This window comes from Anoplopoma fimbria, chromosome 8, assembly GCF_027596085.1.
Source record: "Anoplopoma fimbria isolate UVic2021 breed Golden Eagle Sablefish chromosome 8, Afim_UVic_2022, whole genome shotgun sequence".
Lineage (NCBI taxonomy): Eukaryota > Metazoa > Chordata > Actinopteri > Perciformes > Anoplopomatidae > Anoplopoma > Anoplopoma fimbria.
This window is the reverse complement of record NC_072456.1, coordinates 14,260,878-14,280,651: the sequence shown is the minus strand read 5'-3', so window position 1 is coordinate 14,280,651 and position 19,774 is coordinate 14,260,878. Positions and strand designations below refer to the sequence as shown.

Here is a 19,774-nt window from a genome sequence, read left to right as displayed (position 1 = left end):
CTGTCCAGAAAGCCTCCACAGGCCTTTGAAGAGCCGGATAGTAAAGTTTGAACTGGCTATCATTATCTCAGTAGTGCCACTAACTTACCAAACACACTGGGTTATGGGTTATGGGTTATGACCCAGTGTATTCCTAAGAGTAACAGCTAATGTCCAGGATACTCGGGACTTTGTGCATGAATGTAGTGACACACACAAAAAAAGCTTGTAAAGTGGATAATAATAATATTTAGAACAACAATAATTTTGTTTATTGTTGTTATAAAAGCTGTGCTTTAACAATGTACTATAAAACCTACTTGAAATAGATTAAGGTGATGAAAACGCTTATACCAGTGGTAGTTGTACTTGGGAGTGTACCTTAGTTGAAACCAGTCAACCATGTAACTCTTGCTGAACGGTGGCAACGGTGGCAATTATAGGATAAATGTTCAAATATAGCACAGTAGCTCAAGTAGATTGGAATCATAAAGTCAGTTTAGTTGATTTAATATAGCATGAATGTGTTTTATTTCTTATGAATTCTACTTTATGTTTGTAAGTGGAAGATTGAGTCGATTAATGTTCCTCCATTGAGACTGGAACATGAACAGTAGCAAAGAGTCAAGCTCAATAAATCTTTTTTTTATCTACAATGTTCTGTCAATAATCTATTCACAACAGAAGATCCTTCATGTTATTTCAGGATTCGGTCAAATGCAACAATGCTATTTATGTTTTATTGAATCATATCATAGACAGTAATAGTGCCACCTACTGCACGTCTCAACTTTTTCCAGCCGTGTGGGAACTGGATGAATGAATAACATTTGAACTGGTTAGAATTTTTTAAGAGCTATTGTTAAATGATATGATTGAGTTACAATGTTTCCTGCAGATAATTTTTACATGGAAAGTCATACCAGACATCACAGTCATAACAGATCTCCCATTTTGTATATAAAAAAACCCAACCTCCCTTTACTTTCCATTTAAGAGCACATGAACTGAAACATGAAACGAGTTGAATTACTGTTAATGCACACACCCACAGTTTACCCCAGGCCACCCGTCAAATATCCATTTACACTGGTTGAAGTGCAGGTGTGCACTGCTACAGATATGGAACATACCAGAATGAATGTTGTGATGAAGGAGCCTTACGGCATTATAGGAATTCAAATAACACCTGAGGGTTTTGGATTAGAGTCTATACCTTCCTTGGCACAACCATAAAGACCTTCATTATCCAATACCATTTTCAGGATTTCTTTTTTAAATAATATTTTGTTTTGATTAAACATAACCCTAAATGTGGAGCAGATTTAAAAAGTGACAAAAATTTAAGGAATTAAGAGTTGAAATTAATAAGTAAAAAGTTTTGATAAAAATGCTTACTGGCACTGGAGAGGAAAAAAGCGGTTCAACCCCTAAACTCTGAGTGGTGAGTCAATATTCCCAACATCTGTTGGTTCTCCTTCTTTTGTGTCTTCTTTATGCATGTCCCTCAACGGCACAAGCTGTGGTTTATCTGTTTCCTGGTCTCCCTGCAAAAAAAGACCAAAGATTCAATAAGAAAGCCGTGGTGTAAATCCATCCAGAGTTGATGAAGATGTGATGCTGATGCTGATGTGATCTTATATCTGCCATCAGTAACATTCATTCTAGGGCTGTCAACATATAAGATTTTCACTATATTATTGTGGCCAAAATAATTCAAGATATTATACAATATTACAATACATCATGATATCTATAGAAAATAATAATAAATAGTGCTATCAGTCAAACTCATCTTTAACTTTCTCTATTGTTCTATTTTTCATTTTTTTGGCACATTGATAAAACTCAAAATACGACTGAGAGACAAAGCGAGGATGTAAAGAAATGGAAATGATTTAAGAAGCGCTGGATAATCTATACAATATTATCACATCTGTTTTTATTAAAATGATATCAATTATTATTATTTTTTTAATATTGCGTTTTTTGTCAATACTGGTATGTCGCTATACCCATAATTCATACCATAAGTGTGCCTGCTACTCTAAACTGCATAAGTGTAAAGGTTATTTTGTTATGTAATAACATATTTCTTCATTTCTTTACCTGGTTATTGCTATTCAGACTCACAGGCGGCTGCAGCGTGTCCCAGCATGCATTGTGCAGAAGACAGGAAAACATTCTGGACGTTGTTCCAGTCTTAAATAAACACAGTCAGTCAACACATCCACAATTGTACACGCAGTGACAGTCACAAATTATACAGTATTAACAATAAAAAAGTTGTTAACAGGGATTCATTTTGTTGTGCAATTTACAAAATGGATCTATAACTTTTTTGAACAAACCCTTTATTAAGAGTCTCAGATGAAAGCATTCAAACTCCATACAGAAAAATGTAAATCCATAAGGTCATAGTCCAGCATGTTACCCAGCCAAGATTAAAAATATGAGAAAATAAAATGATAATCTCTTGTATTTATCAAGATATCTGGTTCATCCTGTTCTACTTTATCCTTATGTTTCTACATTCTGAAGGTGTATCAACTCAAGTAAAACAATGGGGACCAAAGTCACAAGCTTGTGGTATAGTACTTACTCTGCGCTCTGATTGGACCTCTACTTGCTTTTTGTTCAGATCCCACCATAACAAACCCTCTTTAATATGAATCCTCTTTGTTGGTCCTGTGTGTAGATGAAACAAAATATAATGTAATGCAATTAACCATCCCAAATAACAACAGACAGAAGTGTCATCAGAGTTTAATCACATATCTTTGATATAGTATCATAAAATGGAACATTAAAAGCTTGGTTTGCACAAAAACTTGTGTGGCATTGGTTGGATATCTCAAATACTGGCAACTAAGTGTAGTTTATTAAAAAAGCTCTTTCTGAATGTGTCCTTGTGTGTCTTTTTTTTCTTTCTTACCTGTTGCATAGCTTACTATCAGCCCAGCTAGCACGACCGAACTAGTTGCCATGGCACCAAAGTAGAGGTAGGACAGGGAGTAGAAGTTAAGCAGGCCCCTAGTTTTAGAAAAGAAATGGTTGTATTGTTGTAACACAAATCTAGTTCTTCTTTTTTACAACACTACACTTCACTATATCAAACCACATTCATTAAAGGTGAATAATACCAGATTGGAAGCGTTTCCATTGCCTCTCACCAGCTCTCAGCATGGCGACGCCTGAGCCGGCGGCTTGTATCTAACAGTACTAACAAAGCCAATAATACAAACTATGGCAAACGTGCTGATGGAGCTTACAATTTTAACCTGAGGTGGAACCGGAGGGTACGAGCTACGTAATCAGCTGTAAGCACCATATAAGAGCAGTAAAAAGCGAAGACTGTGAGCTAGCCAGTGAGGCACTCTGACATGCACGAACATGCACTAAAATATATAAAATATATAGCCAGGACGGGCAAGTTATATCAACAAAGCAAGGGGAAGCTCGCATAACAACACACACAGAGGGAGAGTGACTTCCTTCTCTGCTTAGGTAAACATTACTCCTATATATCTTTACATATCAAATAGTTGTTGCTGCTACATTAATGCTCTGAATGTCGTATATTGCTCCCTCAATGAAATCATTCATCATTTATATGTTTTAATTTTAGTACAAGTAAATTGTGATTATAAATTCTGATCTCCATCTTTAACCTATGTAAACCACATGGGGAAAAAACATTCTGGATCAGTGCAGGCCTTTGTGAACTCACTGACCCCTGGTCATCGGGGTAAGGCTTTGTGGAGATGGAGTGTTGGTCCTGATGAGGGCTGCTGGTCATGGTGATGTTGCTGGATCCACATTCGTCTGTGTAGCTGTGCAGCACACCCATGGTATCCTCACTGGGAGGGTAAAGAGTTGAACCAACAGCCAGCCACAGAGAGACACAGTAGCCAACTAAGATTCCTGAGAACGCCCCCTGAAAGACCAAGTACAACTTTTAACAGAAGCCGTGGCAATTTGAGGCAAACGGGATGCCACACATATATATATATATTATACACTATCATACAAATATAGTGCACCCAACATCAATCAGTAACATCTAACATCAGTGAAAGCAGTCATAAAATGACTCTTCACTGTTGATAACACAGACTGCAGTGGTACCGCAGTCCATTAAAACTGTTTCATTGACCGGACAATAAAAAGATTGTCTCTCTGCATACAGTGAGAACTCTGAAAGCTGTCTCAAGGAGGTGTTGAGTTAATGTTTATAAATAGGTTTACATTAGACAGTGATGTTCTTAAACAGCAAGAGATATATTGTGGAACATGGAAAGTGCGTAGTGTTCATAATAATACAGATAGGGTTTACATTAATCAATTAAATCGATTCCAGTGTCTGAAACAATCTGCAATTGATTTAGAGTTTAGTGTACCTACAGCACTAGTTCTTATAGGTTTTCCTAAAGAAGGGAATAAACAAATGAACTACAGTGCACAATAAAAATCAATTCACTCACCAGCCTGTTTGTTGCTGGGATAAACATCCCCAAAATGAATACACCCAGTAATGGACCACTGACCACACCCATGACTGTGAACGATCCCTGAACAGGAAAGACAAAGGCAGTTCTGGAGACTTTATTAGAGAAAACCATTGCGCTTTCCTATCATAGTCATTATAGTCATATATAGATTAAATACTATGTGATAGTGGATAATAATACTTAGATATTATACCTGAAGAACTCCCCAGTCCAAGAATGAGGTGAGAGCTGCAACTGTAATACAACCAACTCCATACAGGAACGCTTAGAGAAAAAGAGAGAATAAAATGTCCCAAGGTTCCAAAATACAACAACAGGAAGTAATATCATCAATTACTGGGATGATGTTAAATATGAAATGTGATTAAATGATGATGAAAAATGATTTGTACTCAGAGAAGGTAGTTGCAAATGTAAATCAAGTGAGTTTTCCGCCTTATATCATGATTGTCAGTTGGTTTTAAAAGAATAGCGGTTTTAAGAATACATGCAAGGGTAAAACAACTCAAATAAGTGGATGTTTTCGGTGTGGATTGACCTACACAGTCCTTTGGAAACGAGTACCAATTTCTTCTGGGTCATGAGGAACAGACGAGGCTTCAGCAGGTCCTCCATTGTTACTGCAGCCATTGCATTGATACTTGTGGAGGCCGTGCTGTGAAAAAGGAATGTGGTCACCAAATACCCACAACAGCAGCTCACTGGCCATGTTTACATGCTATAAGCACTCTTTCTTGTGACTATCAAAGCCACTAAGGACGGCAGAATGCTCAAATACGTCAATATGGTCCGTCAATAAGTCAATAAGTTAAACTGTGTTTAGCTTCTGTACTGTGACGTATTCCCCAGTAAAACGGATTGTTTGAGTGATGTACTGTTACGAGAGGAATTTAAATAAAATGTTTTGCATTTCATTGTACCGCTCAAAAGTGGACAGGCTTACAATGTAGCTGGATACGGAGCTACAGAGGACTGTGGTGCCACACACACCTTTGTCACTAAATGTTGCAGACTGATTGATGGGTATATGTCATGATATCATTGGTTGACATTTGTCGGTACTTGCTTACGTAAGCACATGCCATATTTATTTGTCAGGAAGAAAAGATGGATTTTGATATAAACACATAGAAATGATTTTCTTGTAATTTATTTTTGAATAATGTTAATAGGTGCACAATATGACCCGTGGGTTGTGATCTAAAATGGTTAAAAGGGCATTTTTCATTTCATCTCGACTTTTAATGTTTGTTACCATCTTGAAACTACACAAAGTATCAAGAGTAAAAGTACTTCAACAAGTAACTATAGCTGTCAAATAAATGTGATGCAGTAAAAAGTACAAAAAATATCCCTCTGAATTGTAATGGAGTAGAACATACAAAGTTGCATAAAATACTCAGGTTCCTCAAAATTATACTTAAGTACAGTCCTTCTGTAGGAGCTATTTATTTGATGTTTGTATTTAGTTATTTTATGCACAAGCAATATTGTTTGATTTATTAAGATAGCTTTTCTATTGATGGTCATTTGTTTAGTTTAATAATATTTTTGTTGTTGTTTAGTATACTTAGTTTTGGGTTTGGTGATTTATTTTGAATTGGGTAACACTGTGGGCACCTGCGGTTACATATAGGAGTAGGCAGGTATAGGACCAGCATGCACCGGGGTGTGCCTATAGTTTTTTTACCAGAGCCAGAGAGTCAGTGACATCATTCCCTTTGTTCTTTTGTTTGTTTGCCTTATTTGTTTTGACCAAATAAATCATCAGCAACACGGAATTCTGTTTGGACATTAAAAATGGCTTTTGCTAAGCTAAGGAAAACATAACGAAGCTTAGCTTCGGGTGATTATACACTGATTAAAACATAGTTATTAATATCATATTAAATATCTGCCAATAAACCATTCTAAATGTTACAAACTGTCCCATTAAAGGGGGACATTAGTCATAAGTTTAGTTAAGAAAAAACAAGATTGAATACCTCAGCGTCCCGCTGTATGCACAGGCAAGGAAAAGACCTGGAAATCCAGGGTGATTTCTGAATATGTCCAACACGAAATATGGCATGTACTTCATCAGACGGGAGAGAGAGGGTACAGTAAAAAAATATCCATGTTAGAAAAATGTATTATTTCCAGTTCTTGTTGATTGAATAAAATCAAATTCATTTTGTAAATTAAATATTTTCTCGGAGTCTTGAGTCCCCAACCAATAAAAGGTAACCTTTTTATCCTGAGTTAATCTATAAAGACCCCTTAGCTTGCAGCCCTGTTTGATTTCAAAGCACGGTGTGGTAATTAGCCAAAGCAAAAATCTGCGGTGTTAAAGCACATTATGTAGCAAAGTAAAACTTCTTAGATGTACAGATGTTTCTCTTTCAATAGTTTTTAACCCAACACAGCATCATGCTCTGGTCATCATGGGTCAATATGAGTGTCTTGAGTACCAGATCCGGGGCAGAAATTCTCCCAGACTTCAGTGGATCACAGCTGATGTAATAAGCAAACATGACGATGCCGCAGGTTGCTGCACTGCTCACAATGAGGCACAGACCCACTTGATTCACAAACAGGGCCCTGCAATCAAAAGTAAACATCATTATAGTAACCCAGCTTCATTGTTGGACTTCTGCATATTCACGACTCACTTGTTTTGGAAATATACAACTTTAGATTTTCCTGATGATAGTTTAATTATTTCAAAATCTATGTATGTTTATAATGTTTTTGGGAGGACTTAGATGCTTATTGGTGCCTTGCATGTAAATTAAAGGCTTGACTGTAAACATTAATTAATTAATTTAGCTATTAAGCTATTAATTAAATAATTTATGAATAAGCTTACAGAGGAATATCATCATGAACATTTCAGAAAAGATACTTAGGAAGGAATTTCACTTGCAGCTAATTAATTACTCATTTCACCGTCAAGAAATGAATGATGGAAATGAATGTTGAATCAATGTGGACACCTGTGTGAATAATGCAAGTCTGCTCTACAACATTGGCTGTTAAAGTTCCACCTTTTATCCAAACACACAGTTTAGGAAAATAACTTATTGTTATTGTAAGGACTATTTGTAAGGTGTGGTAGCTGCCTGTCAGCAAACTGGTGTTTAGTTCAATACTACCTGACAGACCAGAAGAGGAATCTAAAACTATGTTTACACAGTGTCCAATTGGCATCTTTAGTTGTTTTATGAAATTGTTTGAATATGTCAGCATTGTGACAATAAATGAATCCTCTTGTGAAGCAGCTGTTAGCCTAATCTTGTTAGTTTAGCAGCATGACCAAAATGGGAGTATTGCATAACATGCATTTGAATGCAGAATCTGTTTAAAGAGATGACTTGGCTTGTTGTTGTGCAGTGGTTATTTAGCATGCCATGACACCAATTCTTAAAATGTCTCTTTGGAAACCTGAAGGTAACTTCACAGATGCTACATTGTTATGTTCCACAATCCATGAACTTAATCTGAATTAAATTCATGAAACCTTTTAAATTTGTGTTCTAAACACCTGATAAAACTTTACGTGAATGAGGTCACCACTCACCACTGGGCATCTCTTTCTGTTCTGCAGGAGATGTAGCGCTGGACTTGAGCTTGGTTTACCCCGTACATGGACAGCCAAACCAATGAACCTCCGACAGACAGGCTCCAGAAACTATAGCGCTGCCGCGGGTCAACACTAAAACTGGTGCAAAGGATTAACAAACAAATCAGTGACACTTCACACTTTACATGGTCTTTTCATTAAATCTTCTGGAATTTAAGTTAAGGTATAGTTTGACGAAAGGAAAATCTTAAATTCAGGTCCAATTACCAACTTTTTCCAGAGCGTTTTTTCAAGCATGTCATAGATGCAGAGACGGGTATTACAATTTCTCCCCATGTACAACCACCTGATACTTTTTGCTCAGTTGTCATCACTGGACTTTAGTATCGGACTTCAGTGCCGTAACCACAACGGGAGCAAACTCCGTCCACCAAGAAGAATTTGAAAAGTGGTTGAATGCTCATGAAAACCTTGTGAGTGGACCTTGAGTTAAGGCCGCTTTTGTCAACCATCTGTTTCCGAGGTCAGCAATTAACTTTTGTGCTTAGCTCTAGGTATACTTTTACCAGCAGTAACATGTTGTGTTTTTTGTTTTGCATTTTTCATATCAGTCTGAAATAATCCTAAATTGATGCATCATTATCATAGGGTACTTGATACGACTGCAAGGAACTGCAGTAGGACTATGATAATAGGCTATCTGGTAAGAGTCTTAATGTGTTCAAACAGTAATGTGGGGTTATCCAGATATTCATATGTGGAAATGGAAGGGAAACAAAATAAACAGTGTTTTTACTCATTGAAATTAATGCGTGATCCATTTTTGGCGATTTCCAGCACCACTGCAGGACCACCAACCAGAACTGTACCATGGATGAAAATGGCCATGAAGCCAGCCAACATGACTATAATCTGGAACACATCAGTCCAGATCACAGCTTTCATGCCACCCTGTTACAGACAGATGATGGAAGAGACAGACAGGATAACACACCACAGTACCTGAGACTTTTAACAAAAAACAAATTAAGGGCAAGATGTATTCTTCATACAGCAAGCAAAATGAGCCAAGGCATTCTGAAATGTCCCATTAATGAAAAATACTGCGAACATGATTATCTGGGGTTTATCCCCCTCCCCCCTGTAATGAGTTTGCAGTTTTCTTTCAGGCCAAAGTCTATCAGATTAGAAATTGTATTTTAACTTCACACACCATTTTATCTACACTATCTACAATGTATAACAAAAAATGTAATGTGTAACTTCCAGCCCATAAATTATATCTCGTTTATTGTTTTTGGGATGACCTGGTTACCATCACAAACCGATCTTTACATTACATTACATTACATTACAGTCATTTAGCAGACGCTTTTATCCAAAGCGACTTACAGGAAGTGTATTCAACATAGGTATTCAAGAGAACTACTAGTCACTAGAAGTCATAAGTGCATCTCCTTTCTTAAACAAGCATCTTAAAGCATAAGCCAGAGCAAAAGTATAGTGCAGAGGCAAATTACTACGAGAACAATAATTGCAACAGACTAATACGAATATAATAAGTGCTACAAACTACTACGAATAGGATAAGTTTACTACCCAGGACTTTCACAGCCTTAATCAAGTGTGCGGTCATGCATCTGTAAGTAAGTAACCATAGGCCAGTATCAAATCTTCTTTTTTTAGGTAAAGTCCTTGAAAAGTTGGATACAAACTTCCAATTTCCAAGCGAGAACAATATCTTTGATATGTATCAGGTTTCTGATTGCATCATAGCACAGACACAGCTCTTGTCAAAGTAGCCGATGATCTAAAATTACATATAGATGCAAAGGAACTTGTTGTTTTGTATTACTGGACCTCACAACTGTCTTTGCTACCAAAGACCATGAAATCTTGATTCAAAGGCTCCATGACATCATCTGATTATCCGGCACTGTTAAAGAACGATTATTATTCTCCTAACCCAAATACATTAGTTTCTTTGTGTCCATTAACATTTTTAAATTGAAAGTGAAGTTATCTCTGTAGTCCCACGAGGGTCAATCCTTGGCCCATTACTTTTTAATCTATACATGATCCCACTAATAATGTCCTATCAATTATATGCAGAATACACACAGCTTTGAAATTATTCTTGTTGGTCCCAAAAAACAGTGGCAGGAATTAACTTTACACCTTTTATCCCTTAACCTCAAGGTCAGAAACCTGGGTGGCATCCTGGATGCTGACTTTAAAAAGTGTTAAAAAATCACATCAAGTATTATGAGATCTTCATCCTACTGCCTGAAGAAATATATCAAAAGTAAAAAGAGTAATATCACAAACCGATTCTGATAAACTGTTTCACGTTTTCAACAGATTAGATTACTGCAATAAGATAAGATAAGATAAGATAAGATAAGATAAGATAAGATAAGATAAGATAAGATAAGATAAGATATTCCTTTATTAGTCCCGCAGCGGGGAAATTTGCAGGCTTACAGCAGCATAGAGTAAAGTGCACACAAGAGACATAGTAGAAGAAAGGACCTTAATATTGGATCATCAAAACATTAAATAGGACGTCATACAGAATCCAGCTGCCAGAGTTCTTAGCGTTACAAGAAAGCATCATCGCATTACTCCGATACGTTCATAAATCATTTTATTGGCTTCCCATTAAAAAAAACAGGGAATTCACTTAAAAATCCTCCTATTGGTTTTTAAGGTACTGCATGGTTCAGCTCCCCAGTATATTTCTCACTGGCTCACTAAATATACCCCTCATCAGACCTCTCAGGTCTTCAGACAGTCGCTTTCTGGTTGGAATAAGAATAACTGGTAATGTTGCTTTTAGTTACTGTGGACCAGCCCTCTGGAATGCTATATGCTTTGAAAACTGTATGTACGTTTAAAGCTAAGCTCAAAGACCTTACTGCTTTCTCTTAAAGTGTGTATGGATGTGTGTGTGTCTCTTTCTTCTTTTAGTCTTCTTTTTAAATGTAAAGCACATTGAGTTTCTCTGTGATGAAATGTAATCAATAAATAAAGTTGCCTTGCCTTCAGTGGGTGAAGTGACAAAATCACTTCGAATGTGGCACCTATTTTGAAAGGATGGGACTCCTGCCAGTCTACTTATTTAAATCACAACAGAAACCTGTTATGTCTGTTTAATTGCGCCTCCCTAAACATTAAACTGGCTGGTTTAATGAGATGGAAAAAAATATTTCCTTACCAGAGTGGTGTACAGTGTGCAGATGATCCCAGTAGAAAACAGAGACACCCATATATTGAGTCCAGTAGCTAAAAAACAACAACACAGTGTTAATATGGAACATACAGTTAATTTACCATCTTATTCTTAAACCATAGAAAATGACAGATGCACTTTATTTTGTGGTAAAACGTAACAAGCCCTGCTTTGTATCAAATTAGACCAAAAACTAAAAATAACATGTTCTTGACAGTAAATGCACATACCCTACTTAGACACCATACACCTAAATTAGGCTATAATTACAAACCGCATAGTATGCCACATTATATTCCAAATAGACTACCACACTATTATACCAAATTATACTCTAGATAGAAAAAAATAGGAGATCCTAAGACATAATGACACATTTTAGTTTATATGGTCTAATTATAAATCATATACAATACCATGTCACATCCAAAATATGCTAGTCAGACACTGTTACTACCAAATTATGCTGTAATTACACACCACAGGCTGTACTTAGACAAATGTATTAACTTATTAGATCTGGCATAGCCCCATAGTCCATAACCCTTTATTCAACATAGTTTCTCATTCTTGGAGATTAATTTGTTACTCATTAGAAGAAAAGTGTATAAAGTCAAACCACATCGGGTTGCTTTTTTACATGTTCCTCGTGGCCTGGATGTTTTCCAGAGTTCCATGGAGTTTGAAGGAAGTCGCCTCATACATGCTCGCTCTACACCCATATCAGTTAAGACATCAGACCATTTAATGCCATGTCACTATCCGACCCTAGTAACATAATAGACCATGGAAGCTGCCGGGACTTGCCTCTTTATCTCCCACACTTAGACCCTAATTAGATTCTAATTCTAAGAGGTTAATAATCTACAGATTACAATTTAGAACTGTACTGTAAAGTTAAGGGTTACCCATTTGTATTTCCATAAAAAAGTTTTACTAATTTATCAGTCATTTCTTTTTGATTTGCACCTGGGGTTTAAAATCCTTAGTCAGCCTGTCTTTGATTTATTTGACAGGCGTGATTCAATAGTGCCATATATGTTTGTAACCAACCCAATTTCATGGACTGAAAATACATTTTGGAAGAGTTGGATGATGAGGTTCTCCTATGCCTAGAACTAGATCGTATATGTTATTACATTCACCTGATTACAGCCTGTGTTGTCTAATTAAGCTATATATTGCCCAAGTTGGTAACATTAAATGTGGTTTCTAATTACAGTATAATTTGGTAGTAATAGTAGAATAGTGTTTGACTAGCATATTTGGGATCTGATATGGCATAGTATATGATTTCTAATTAACCCATATCATCAAAAATAAGTCTTATGCATAAGGATCTCCTATTAAGTTTCTAAAAAGAGGACAATTGCATATAATAGCGTCTAAGTAGCCTACTTTATAATACAGTATAATAAACGGTTTCTAATTATTACCTAATTTAGGTATATGGTGTCTATCTAGGGTATAACTGTGTTCGTTTACTGTCAAGAACATATTATTTCTGGTTTTGGTCTTTTATACAAAGTACGGCTTATTACGTACAGCAAAATAAAGTGTGTCCAAAATGACCAGTCATTATTAACAGTGTTTGAACAGCATTCACCACACTTTGATGACTAAATGTTTTTGATCACATATCAATATGTGTAATGTCGAAAGCCTATTCTTTAAAAGTTTGACATTTATAAAATGTTGGCCTCAAGATTTAGATGAAGCTGTAATGAAGTTAAACGGTGCGGTTGTTTGCTTAGCAGTTATGTTCTGTCAGCAGGCCAATTATATAGTCACAAAGTCACAAGGACGGGTGTGATGGAGACCCATCAAATCAATCCAAACATAAGTATGAGCATCAAAATATACTTAAATGACCTAGTGATGAATTAATGTGAAAAGTCACTACTGTTGTAGTTGATAAACGTGGAGCTAATTTAAACAAATTTATATAATGCTGATGGCTTAATCCAAACATCCAAATGTTTTAGTTGATTATGTTATTTTTTTTATTCTGACTCTGCAAAGTGTATCTAAATCTGTCAAAAATATATGTAGATCTAGTAGAGGAAAATAAACACAACAGATGCCTCAAAATTGTAGTAGATTTCTTATCACAGGTTAACCTTGCCAGGTTTAACTGTTGTGTGTGAAAAATGCAGAAAAAACAAATATACTTCTATCTGAGATATTCATGGAGAAATTGAAAGAAAAACATTGACTAAATACAAAGAATTGTGAGAATAATAACGGAAGAGCCAAATTAATGAAAAGATCCCATCAATGCATACAGAGAGAGGAGTATCAGGTTTTCTTTCCTACCTTGGTTGAGGATCAATGCAGGTGCATAGATGACAATCCCTGTGTAGAGCAGCTGGGGAAAAGGAAAAAACAAGGACTTTTGTGAGGATTCAGATTTTGCAATTTAAAGACCATGTGTGCACGGAAATTGTGCCTCTTTAAACACTGAATACAACTTTTACTTATATCAGAGAACACAGTGATGTCTCTCTTACCGTTGCCACCAGAAACTGGATACTCCCCAACAGCTGCATCCCTCTGCCAAATCTCAGCTTCAGATACTGTGACCGGCAGACGGCACCAGTTACAACGTCGCACAGTATCTCTGCACACATTCCTCATCCTTCCTCACTTCTTTTATTCATCCCACACATCAGACCCACAGGTGCATTTCAAAATGTTGACAGAAAAATTCAGATTGCCTGTCTACGCTATGATTGGTTAGAAACACTTACTATTACTTTGGGTATTATATGTGTTCAATTTGTTTAAACCCTTAAATCAAACACCTCTCATATATTATTTTCCTGAAAAGTCAGATTTTGATACAGTTTGTTCCAGATTCTACAACCACTTCCATTAAAAATGAATATATCATATCTAAACAAATGCAAATTTAAATCTTTAGACCTTTGCAAACAGATCACGTGAAACTAAAATACATTATGCTCCTGCTCAATTCATGACTAAGACTGGGGTAATAACTGGAAGCTCGTTATGACCTGATTGGTGCTGGTGATGCCCAGTCGAAAGAAAACTGGTAGGAAAAGGTAAGCTGTCAGCAGGGAACTGATGCTTTGTCCGAGACACATGTAGAGGAATTTAAAGCCATATCGAGAAGCCTCGGCAGGAACACCCAGAACCTGGACTGCTGACATAAAACTGGCACAGAGCGAGAGCCCAACAGGCACTGCCGGCATGCTCCGACCCCCGGTGAAGAAGTCATCAGCAGTGGCGTTCCCTGTCCCCTTCTTCAGGGCCTGGAAGAGTCCGATGGCCATAGAGGACAACAACATGGCAGAAAAGACTGCGTAGTCGGCCCAGATAAAGCCTGCAGACTGCTCCTCCATTATTTTACTTAAAAGCCCTATTCCTTGTAATTATTGGATCCAGATGTTTCGTTGATCTGTGAATTAGAGTCAAGTGGTGACCATACATTGAATGCAGTGCATTTAAGTAATACATTCTTAGTAAGAACTGTAGGATTTTTCAAAATCTCAAAGGCGATTACTTGCCACACTAGTGTCTTCCTTGTGACAGGTTGTGGTAAAGTGTAAAAGCGGGCTATCACTGGATGTAACAATTGTCAATGTTAATGGTGATTTTGCTGCTTTGAAGTATAAAAGAAATAACATTTTATAATTGTTACCTAATGTAATTTCCTCAGAGAGACAGACTCAGCTGGAGGTAGAGCCACAGCTGTCCACGTGTCAGTGTCCTTGGGTAAGACACTGAACCCTTAGGAGCCCCTGATGCTTAGGACTGCACCTTGCATGGCAGCTCACTGCCATCGGTGTGTGAGTGGGAATGAGAGTCTTATTGCTATAAATGTTGTCAATTAACCATTTAGACTCTGTAACTTAAAAGTTATCCTGAGGAGTTTTCTTATAATAAAAAAAAAAAGAACCTACACTTTGTCATCAAAGTGTATACTGGATGATTACTTTTGTTTTGTTTTCAATTGTAAAAAAAAAAACGATGGGATCTTAATACTTTCAAGCGTTAATAAAGGTATAATTAAACTAGGGAAAAGGAAGTTAAGTATGCTAGTATGCTCCGACCACAATATCATTTCATTCAGTACAAATTGAGTTCTAGAAGGCATATTACTGTGAATAATCCCAAACGTGGTACGTTACACATCGGGTTCTTATAGTTCTAGAGTTGCAGTAAATAGGTATTGTCAACACTCGAAGACAATTCTGCATTTTTTTTAAAAATGTTGAATTAAAATTCAAGAGACTCACCATTATTGGTTCTGCAGTCTGTCCTATTGCTTCAACTCAGTGAAAAATATGTGCTGACAGCGCCTAAGAACAGCCTCTTTAAAGCAGAACGTGCGCGTGCATGTTGCGTACGCACACGCTCCATGTCACCCCCCCCCCCCCATTAAAGCCACTCAGGTGCGTTTGGTCAGAGGGAAGGTAGGTTGAGAATGATGGTGGCTGATGTTCAGGAGCGCAGGGAGCTGCTCCTCATGAAAGGCTTTCTGCAGCGCATGATCCCTGGGTGTGTATGTGCGACAGTTAATGTTGCTTTTGTGCGTGTGCTAATGACATGGATATATAGAAACGGGAGGAAGGGAATAGAGGGCAATGAGAGAGTTATTATTATTCTGTAATATTATTCTGTCTGTGATTACTGTGTGTAAAACTGTGACAGAGTCTATAGACTACTTACCATGTAGTAGTAGTCCTATTTGTAATAACCCTCTGGTTCTTGATTAATCAGTAGTTTAGTTGTTTAGTGCACAAAATATAGGAGAGAAAAAAAGAGGAATATGTCGATCAGAACTTCCCAGTGTACAAGATGGCAACTTTAAATGTCTCGTTTTGTCCAACCAACATTACATTACATTACATTACAGTCATTTAGCAGACGCTTTTATCCAAAGCGACTTACAGGAAGTGTATTCAACATAGGTATTCAAGAGAACTACCAACAAGATGTTCATTCTAGCTTACCCATCATAGAAAACTTAGAAAACATGAAAATATTAATTTACGCTGGAAACGGAGAAATCTTTACATTTTTGCTTTAAAAAAAACAACTTAAATTGATTGACCTTTAGAATGCACGCTTATTTATATTTAATGAATATAAACAGGTTTTTTGATCAACTTTTAATAGCAATACATTTTAAAACAGCAGGCAAGAAGTAAGTAAGTAAGTAAGTAAAAAAAACAAAAAAAAAAAAAAAAAAAAAAAAAAAACAGATAAAGAAGTCAAAAGAATGAATCAAAATGAATAAAAAATATAACAGAAGCATTGACTGTTCTCAGAGTACCGTGATGGGGATCGGGCAGAAGTGAACAAACTGGATGTCACAATGCACCTTACATTCTCTTTGGTCTTTCTCATTTCTCGATTTTGTGCCTGCTTTAAGTACCCGATCCGTCCCACCTGCACGATCCATTCTGCCCCTACTCTACCTCTGAATGACTACAGGCTGCAAAACGCTAATGTCAGCCAAGGTATGATGCTATCTGGCACTTTGAACTAGAAAGACCCGGAGGAGAGACTCAGGTTTTTGTTATCGTTGTCCGAAGGGAAAATACCCGCTGCAAAGTCACAGATATCACCTAGCAAACAGACTTATCATCACATATTTTGATTGTTTTAACACTTATCTTGTGTACACAAGTCAAATGCTAGAGTAAAATAGCCGCCAGCCACACTGTGAGTCTGTCCCGAGAATTGATGAGGGGTTATATATATTGTAACGGACTGAGTGACATATAATGTTCAACTGTTATGTTATCAGGGTTACTGTGTTACAAGAAGTTGTTCAAGTTAAGAGTAATGACATTTACTGAGTTAAGCGGGTCATGAAGGTCTCATGACCTGTATAGCTGTCAAACCTGTCAATCATTGGAGCTTCCTATGGGGTTTAGGTGGCACAAGAGAGAATACCTGGGATTGGCAGATATAGTTGGCTGGGATGTAATTGTGTGGTTCTGCTAACCTGAAGGAGTGAGTCTGTGTGCTGGAGCGTTATGTCTTGCCGGTTAAGACTGTGTTTGACGGTGTTATCTGTTGTGTTGGCGCAGGCTACGGCCCACAGTAGCCTGTGTACTGTATGATCACCCAGTGAATAAGCAACATAACGTCTCGTAGCTTTCCTTACCAAGGGTCGCTACAATATATATACAGCGGGTAAAATAAGTATTGAACACGTCACCATTTTTCTCAGTAAATATATTTCTAAAGGGGCTATTCACATGAAATTTTCACCAGATGTCGGTAACAATCCAAGTAATCCATACATACAAAGAAAACCAAACAAATACGTTCAGAAATTAAGTTATGTGTAATAAAATGGAATGACACAGGGAAAAAGTATTGAACACGCTTACTGAAATTTATTTAATACTTCGTACAAAAGCCTCTGTTGGTAATGACAGCTTCAAGACGCCTCCTGCATGGAGAAACTAGTTGCATGCATTGCTCAGGTGTGATTTTGGCCCATTCTTCCACACAAACAGTCTTCAAATCTTGAAGGTTCCGTGGGCCTCTTCTATGAACTCTGATCTTTAGTTCTTTCCATAGATTTTCTATTCAAGTCAATTGATTGGCTGGGCCATTCTAGCAGCTTTATTTTCTTTCTCTGAAACCAATTGAGAGTTTCCTTGGCTGTGTGTTTGGGATCATTGTCTTGCTGAAATGTCCACCCTCGTTTCATCTTCATCATCCTGGTAGATGGCAGCAGATTTTTATCAAGAATGTCTCGGTACATTTTTCCATTCATCCTTCCTTCAATTCTATGAAGTTTGCCAGTGCCGTATGCTGAAAAACAGCCCCACACCATGATGTTCCCACCTCCAAACTTCACTGTTGGTATGGTGTTTTTGGGGTGCTGTGCAGTGCCATTTGACCTCCAAACATGGTGTGTATTATGGCATCCAAAGAGTTCAATTTTGGTCTCATCTGACCAGACTATATTCTCCCAGTATTTCACAGGCTTGTCTAAATGTTGTGCAGCAAACTTAAAATGAGCTTCAACATGCTTTTTCTTCAGCAATGGAGTCTTGCGTGGTGAGCGTGCATACAGGCCAGGGCGGTTGAGTGCATTACTTATTGTTTTCTTTGAAACAATTGTACCTGCTAATTCCAGGTCTTTCTGAAGCTCTCCACAAGTGGTCCTTGGCTCTTGGACAACTCTTCTGATAATTCTTTTCACTCCTCTGTCAGAAATCTTGCGAGGAGCACCTGGTCGTGGCCGGTTTATGGTGAATGATGTTCTTTCCACTTCCGGATTATGGCTCCAATAGTGCTCACTGGAACATTCAGAAGTTTAGAAATCCTTCTGTAACCAATGCCATTAGTATGTTTTGCAACAATAAGGTTGCGAAGGTCTTGAGAGAGCTCTTTGCTTTTACCCATCATGAGATGTTTCTTGTGTGACACCTTGGTAATGAGACAGCTTTTTATAGGCCATCAGTTGGGACTGAACCAGCTGATATTAATTTGCACTGACAAGGGGCAGGATTGCGTTCTAATTACTGATAGATTTCAGCTGGTGTCTTGGCTTTCCATGCCTTTTTGCACCTCCCTTTCTTCACGTGTTCAATAACTTTTCCCTGTGTCATTCCATTTTATTACACATAACTTAATTTCTGAACTTATTTGTTTGGTTTTCTTTGTATGTATGGATTACTTGGGTTGTTACCGACATCTGGTTAAAATCTCATGTCAATAGCACCTTTAGAAATATATTTACTGAGAAAAATGGTGACGTGTTCAATACTTATTTTATAATGATTTCATTTATGTATATACATATTAAAGTCATTTTAGTACTTTTTATACAAATATTTGCAGGGCTTCACACAATAAAATATATAAAGGCTGTAATAACTAATGGTCAAATGATCGATGTTTGCTCCGACAAAGATGTCTCATTTGCTAAATGCCTGTTGCCTCGACTCCTCTCCCCTCCAACCTGTCCCCCTCCACCTTTGCTCTAGCAGCAACCTCCAGTGCTGACAAATTAAGCCAACGCAGCAAGTGACCATATTTGGACTGCCGACTGAGGAGTGAAGTAGAGGCAGCTGAAGACCAAGCACAAAATACAATAGAAAAAGATTAACTCATGTTCTGCTCAAATAGAATATTTCTAGCATAAATAAATAGGTTGTTATGTGGGTCCACATTGCTATCAACAGCCTGTTCCTCCCACAAGATGAACTTTATTGACAACTTTTTATAGGGCTTCACACAGGGCAGCGAGAAAATTGTTCACTTTTGACCTACAACACAAATTTTTTCTCCATTTGGCCATTCATCCCAATCCTGGAGATGTTAAGGGTAAGAATGGCATCGTCTTTCCTCACTCCACCTAAATCCTGCCCAGCAACCAATGATGCCAAAGACTCTGACGAGGACGACAAACTGTTGCCTTCATCTCCTTTTTGCTCTTCCTCTTCCTTTTACTGTTGTTGATGCTGATTTGCTCAGATAAGTTATCTATTATCT

General features: G+C 37.3%; 1 protein-coding gene across 1 annotated transcript; it reads right to left on the bottom strand.

The window, feature by feature from the left end:
• Positions 1–1,409: 1,409 nt before the first annotated feature.
• slc5a5 (solute carrier family 5 member 5) lies at positions 1,410–14,649 on the bottom strand. The gene is made up of 16 exons (XM_054602974.1): positions 14,302–14,649; positions 13,795–13,860; positions 13,601–13,652; positions 11,270–11,337; positions 8,849–9,003; positions 8,050–8,190; positions 6,941–7,070; positions 6,476–6,564; positions 5,033–5,145; positions 4,684–4,754; positions 4,464–4,550; positions 3,714–3,916; positions 2,915–3,012; positions 2,582–2,667; positions 2,089–2,181; positions 1,410–1,526 (listed from the first exon to the last, which is right to left on the bottom strand). Exons 1-16 carry the CDS (start codon positions 14,647–14,649, stop codon positions 1,410–1,412), a joined length of 1,917 nt encoding a protein of 638 aa, XP_054458949.1.
• Positions 14,650–19,774: the final 5,125 nt, after the last annotated feature.